Raw genomic sequence first — 5,815 nt, forward strand, 5'->3', positions numbered from 1 at the left:
GCAGTTGGCAGGGACAGAAGGTGGCTGATTGGCCCCTGTGCCTGCCCTGGGGATAGGACCTGCACTACCGCCGGTGTAGGGCCTTCCTTCCACCTGTGGCAGCTTCCAGCCCTTTCTGTGGTGCCTGCTGCTCTGCCAGCCTCACTGGACCCCGCCTGGCCTCCGCCATAGTCCCCAGCCCCGTGGCCGGCACTTGTGGGCCACAGTGGCCTCTGGCCTCCCTTATGACCTGACCCAGCAGCTCACCCCAGGCTGGAGACTCCCCCTGCCCGTTGCTGCCCAGCCTCCCTGACCCCATGGTGTGTGTCTGGGGGGGCGACCTCTGGGTGTGGTTGGCCCCAAGTGCAGGGTCAGTGCCATCCATGGAATCAGCCGTGGAATTGGGGCTTGGAGGCCTCAGCCCTGTGGGTCAGTTACTGTGCTCCTCTGGCTGGCACGGGGTTGGGCATGTGCCCAGTGCCCACCACGGGGCAGCACGAGCCTCAGGCGAGGGCTCTTGCTGTCACCTTTTACAGGCAGAGGCCCAGACAAAGGGTGTGACATGTTCTTGGGGTGCCAAATCTGGAGCTCTGAGACCCCCCGGCTCCCCAGGAAGAGAAGCCACACAAAGAGCCCATCTCCAGAGATCCAGGCCCTCTCTTTCATTTCCTGTTGGGGCCCAGTGTGTATTGTACCTCAGCCCGGCCTGGCCCCTTAGGTACAGGCTGCCAGGTCAGGCCCAGATAGGGACAGGGCTGGCTCTGCCTGCTGGTCACCCAGCTGGACGTCCAGTGTGCTGTCATCCGGGGACCAGGAGCTGCCCTGCAGACGCGCCAGTGCAGATGGCCCAGGCATCCCAGGGTGTCCCCCGTGCCCCGCCTCCCTCCTCCTGTACCTCCTCTGCTGGCCGCATGGCAGGTTGGAACGTGAACACGGGGCCTGCTCGGAGCCTGTCTGCCAGGGCTGGCAAGCCCTCGAGGCACGTCTCTGCCATGCGTGCCTGCACTCCCTGCTTGCAGCGCCCGCCCACTCCCCTAGCCCAGTGCCAAGGGCATGGCCTCTGAAGAAGAGCTAGGTGTGGTGGCTGCAGCTAGGGAGCCGGGGGGGGGGTGACTTCCACGCCTGACCCCACTCCTCCCCTCCTGGGGGGGCCCTGCGCATGCTCCCCTTCCCCCAAGGAAACTGGCCGGCACTCCAGGGGACTGTCACAGGGAAGCCCTGGCCTTCCGGCCGCAGGCGGACATGGGAGCTGCAGAAGCTCCTGAGCTGCTCACGGAGTGCACCGCGCCTCCACGGGGGCCTGGGACTGACCACGGTGCGGCACCTGCCTGGGAAAAGTCAGGTCTCTGCCACGCACAGCTGCACGTGGTGCCCGCACAAACTCACCGGGCCAGGCTACCGGGGAAGGGGCGGGGAAGACCAGAGGCCCCGCACTTGCTCACGCTGTCCATACCTGCAGCCTTTGAGCCCAAGGTGGGCACTGGGGTGCAGAGACGGCTAGGTAAGCCCTGCCCTCGGAAGCTCACGCCCAGCTCATGTGCACACGCACACGTAGGGTGTGCAGGTGTGCAGCCACATGGCCCACCCCAAGGCAGGTGGGGGCCAAGTGGAGACCAGACCCCAGCCAGACACGGAGGCGAAGTGTGGGCAGGGCTAGGCTGCTGCCTGAGACCCCAGGCCGGACTGAGATGGGGCGGGGCCCAGATAGGCTCTGAGTTGCCCATGACTGTAGAGGTGTGCAGGCCTGGATCAAGGCTTTGCATTGCCGGGGCCGTGGGAGAGTGGTCTGGACGGACCTGGAGCCAGGCTGTGGGGGTTGAGCTTGACTGGACGGTCCTCACCTCTGCTGCAGGTGCAGTGGCCTGCAGGGCCTGGGAGCCAGGCGTGGGGGATGCCTGGCGGGCTCCCCGGGCCCGAGGACAACGTCGGAGGCACACCATCACCAACGGCGTGGACTGTGACCTGGTGAGTGGGCTCCAAGGGGGCTCTGGGGCTCTCTCCATCTTGCATAGGATTGGACTAGGCCCCCACGCTCGGTCTCCTGGGTTCTGGGGATGGCCTGTGGCAGGCACGTGGGTCAATTCTAAGCATCTTTCTGCACCTGGGCTTGAATCCACTTTAGGAATCCACTCTAAGGTCAGGCAAGGTGGGAGGCAGCCTGGACGTGCTGTAGCCATGAGCTTGGCCACCCGCAAGAACTGCTTTTGGCCCGGCTCACCAGCCGCATGCTCACTAACTGTCCCCCTCAGGAAGGGGTGCCGAGCTCCAGTCACCTGTGCTCCCTAGGGAAGCCAGGGGAGAGGGGCACTAAGGGACCCCCGGGGGAAGGGCCTGCTGTGCTCAGTGCAGAGGCGCGTGCGGGCTCACGTGTGCAGGTGTGCGCCTGCGGGTAGGTGCGCGCGGGCCCTCACTGCCGTGTGCTCAGCAGCATCTGTGTCCCCACACGTGGCAGCTGAAGCAGATGGCAGAGCTGGAGCAGGAGAAGGAGGTGCTGCTGCAGGGTCTGCAGATGATGGCGAGGGGCCGCGACTGGTACCAGCAGCAGCTGCAGCGTGTGCAGGAGCGCCAGCGCCGTCTGGGCCGGAACAGGGCCAGCGCCGTGAGTGACATCTCCCCGGGCAGAGGGGCCCCTGACTGTGACGCTTCCCCACCAGCAACTCCCCTGGGCTCTCGGCTCTGGGTGGTAACTTCCAGGGGCAGGAGTGCCACTGGTGGGCACCCCCTCAGGGCACAGTGGCTGACTCTGGGCTGCTCTCTGACCACCCCTCCCCTGCTTGCCTCCCAGGACTTCGGGGCTGAGGGGAGCCCCCCGCCTCTGGGGCGACTACTGCCCAAGGTACAGGAGGTGGCTCGGTGCCTGGGGGAGCTGCTGGCTGCGGCCTGTGCCGGCAGGGTGAGTGTCCCCGGACCACCCGGTACCCATGCTGGGGTCCAGGCCCAGCTCGGTGCCACCCTGCACCCTCGTCCTGGAGGCTGAGCCAGGCCTGCCAGGCCTGCCTGACCATGCCCTCCTGTAGGCTCTGCCCTCGTCTTCCTCGGGGCCCCCGTGCCCCAGCATGGCCCCTGCCTCGCCCTCGGCCTCCGGCTGGCAGCAGCAGACCATTCTCATGCTGAAAGAGCAGAACCGACTTCTTACCCAGGTGAGGCGTGGGATGGGAGTAGGGGAGCCGGCAGCCTAGCAGGCCCTGACTGTCCCCTGTCTGCCAGGAGGTGACAGACAAGAGTGAGCGGATCACGCAGCTGGAGCAGGAGAAGTGTGCCCTCATCAAGCAGCTGTTTGAGGCCCGTGCCCTCAGCCAGCAGGACGCCGGGCCTCTGGACTCTACCTTCATCTAGCTGGCCTCAGACGGGGGCCTCTCAGCTTGGCCCAGCACTGGCCTTGGGCCCACCTTGATCCCCACCTCTCGGGCTGAAGACGACCTGACTGGCCTGGACATAGCCCACCATCGTCCCAATCTGGGCTCCCCCGGATCCCCCCAACCCCAGGTGTGGCCGTCAGGTAGGCCGTCCCCAGGGATGGCCTGGCCTGTCTGGGGGCTGGGGCTGACATGGGGGAGAGCTGCAGCGTGCAGACACAGCCTGAAGCTCCTGCCAGTGGGGGACCCCTCCTCGTGTTTACCAGATTTCAGGCCGCCCCGGGAAGGAGGGCTTTTGGCAGCCCTGTCCCCCACGTTTACAGCTGACCTGACACCCCTCCCAGCTAGGGTCTTCAGTAAATGCTACTGGTCACACTAAGTCGCACTTTTGCTAGCGGCCAGCAGAGGGCATTATGCGTCCGCTGGTCCTGGGCCCCGGAGCCCCATCATAGTGTCTCAGATGGGGCGGGGAGTAAGGGACCCTGGGGTGGGCTGGGACACCTGAGGGGCATCTTCCTTCAACCCAGGGCTCCAAGACTAGGGGACCGTCTGTCACCAGGAGCAGACGGAGAGGGTGGGGATGGCTCTGAGGGTGTTGTACTTGTGCTGGTTCCAGGGGGCCCCAGGGGCTGGTGATCGAGTTCACACTTGGGCCAAGGCTGGAGGGTCCTAGAGTGGGGTTAGAAGGATGGCCTGCTGGCCCCCTCCACACGGACTCCAGCCCTAAACCACTTGGGGTTCGCTGTCATCCGTCTTGGCCAAGACTCAACCTCAAGCAATCTGTGACCCAGGTGCAGGACCTTGGGCCCACCAGGCCAGGCAGGCTGTGGTCACCAGTGTCACTCAGATGTGGCCTTACTCTGGAGAGGGCCCCGTCCCCAAGAAGCGTGTCTGGGCCTCCCGGAGATTCCCTAAGCTGCCTTGTAGGCTGAGCACCCGCATCGGGGCCCACCCCACAGGTTCCCTGGGTATGGGGGATCTGTCACTCCCTGTGTCCCCCCAGCCCCAGCTTGGCCCCCGGGTCTGGGCTGGGAGAGAGAGAGCACTTCTCAGAAAAGCCTGAGCTGCAGCCCTAGGGAAGAGGCTGGGCCTGGGTCCTCAGCAGGGGCCACTGCCCACCTCAACCCCACTCACCAGGCCAGGCCTGCTAATGGGTGCCTTGACCCCAGGAGGGGCCTGGTGCCGTCTCCATGGGGACTCCCAAGCCGAGGGCACAATAACATAGGCAGGTTGTGCAGTTGAGGGCCCCAGAAGTAGGGCGTGGGCTTGTATGAAGCACAGGGACCCCCACAGGTGGGGCGCATATCCTACAACCCTGAGGAGTAGCCCAGCCACAGAGGAGGGTCCCAAGTGCAGGCTGGGGGTCTAGGCGGCAGCCCGTGTGCCAGGTTGGCCCCAAATCATCCCAGCCTGCAAGCTGCCGTCCTTGGAGGATGGGGTGGTTTCTCCTGGAAGTGGGGGGCCAGGTGTAGCCGCCAGCACCCAAGAGGACTTGTGGTGCGGTGGTTAGCCCAGTACCAGCCACGGAGGGCCCCTTAGGACCTGCCCACCAGGACGCCCCCAAGTCCTGCACGGTTCTTGGATTTGCCTCTCCTCATTCCCCAACCCATCCCCCTAAACCAGCCCAGGCCCTAAGCCCACCCCCACTGGGGCGGGGGTGCTCTGCTCTCAGGGTCTCCAAACACAGCCTGTGACATTTCTAGAACTGAAAAGTGCACTGTCTCCTGCCCGTAACCCTTCCATGACTGCATTACTCAGGGCAGGCCCAGGCCAGACTCTGGAGCCCCTCCAGTAGCGGGGCTGCGGCTGCACGGGCAGCCTCCGCCCTCTGGGCTGTGCATGTGCCATTCCCTCCGGAGCAGCCCGTCCCTGCTTCACCTGGCTCACCCATCCCAGCCCTCCAGGCCAGATGGAGTGAAGAAATCTACAGGGGCCGAAACAACCAGGGCACAGCCTCTGGGCGAGCGTGTGGCCGCGCCTGCAGGCTCCAGGCTCCCAGAACCTGGGAGACGCCGAGTCGGACACATGAGGCCGCGCCTTCAGCTGCAGGGATGACCCGGCCACACAAAGGCGACTGGGGAAAAGCGGCCTCCCTTGGCCCTGGTGTTCCATGCAGGGTGACGTCTGACCTCAAGGACAGGGTTGCCAGTGGCCCCAGGCTGGCAGGGCCAGGCGACTGGCGGACACAGACATCTCGAGCGGGGTTCCTCAGCCTTGCACAGTGACGTCGGGGGCTTCCCCGGGCACCATAGGGTGTCTGGTCACATACCCGGGCTCTGCACTAGGTGCCAGCAACGCGCATCTGCGCGCGCAAACACAGGCCCCTGACTGCGGGGTCGGGTCGCCCCAGTTGAGATCAGCTCCGGAGGAATGCGACTTCGGGCCTCACGGTTTGGTGCAGATCAAGTTCCAAGGAAAATTAGCGTCTCCGGGTTAACAAATTTTCACAAACCCCGACGAGGAAAGACCCCACCATGAGA

General features: G+C 65.2%; 1 protein-coding gene across 1 annotated transcript; it reads left to right on the forward strand.

Moving 5' to 3' along the window:
- Positions 1 to 6: 6 nt before the first annotated feature.
- Positions 7 to 3,714, forward strand: SAPCD2 (suppressor APC domain containing 2). The gene is made up of 5 exons (XM_023536485.1): positions 7 to 1,944; positions 2,432 to 2,578; positions 2,765 to 2,872; positions 2,997 to 3,119; positions 3,187 to 3,714. Exons 1-5 carry the CDS (start codon positions 1,222 to 1,224, stop codon positions 3,313 to 3,315), a joined length of 1,230 nt encoding a protein of 409 aa, XP_023392253.1. The 5' UTR covers positions 7 to 1,221; the 3' UTR covers positions 3,316 to 3,714.
- The last annotated feature ends 2,101 nt before the right edge of the window (positions 3,715 to 5,815 follow it).

This window comes from Pteropus vampyrus, unplaced genomic scaffold (genome assembly GCF_000151845.1).
Source record: "Pteropus vampyrus isolate Shadow unplaced genomic scaffold, Pvam_2.0 Scaffold157, whole genome shotgun sequence".
NCBI lineage: Eukaryota > Metazoa > Chordata > Mammalia > Chiroptera > Pteropodidae > Pteropus > Pteropus vampyrus.

Excerpts from the sequence above, each read along its gene's own strand:
- SAPCD2 (XM_023536485.1), top strand. The coding sequence starts at position 1,222 with ATGGGAGCTGCAGAAGCTCCTGAGCTGCTCACGGAGTGCACCGCGCCT. Across the intron at positions 2,873-2,996 it reads CTGCGGCCTGTGCCGGCAGG|GCTCTGCCCTCGTCTTCCTC; the intron begins GTGAGTGTCCCC and ends GCCCTCCTGTAG. Across the intron at positions 3,120-3,186 it reads AGAACCGACTTCTTACCCAG|GAGGTGACAGACAAGAGTGA; the intron begins GTGAGGCGTGGG and ends CCTGTCTGCCAG.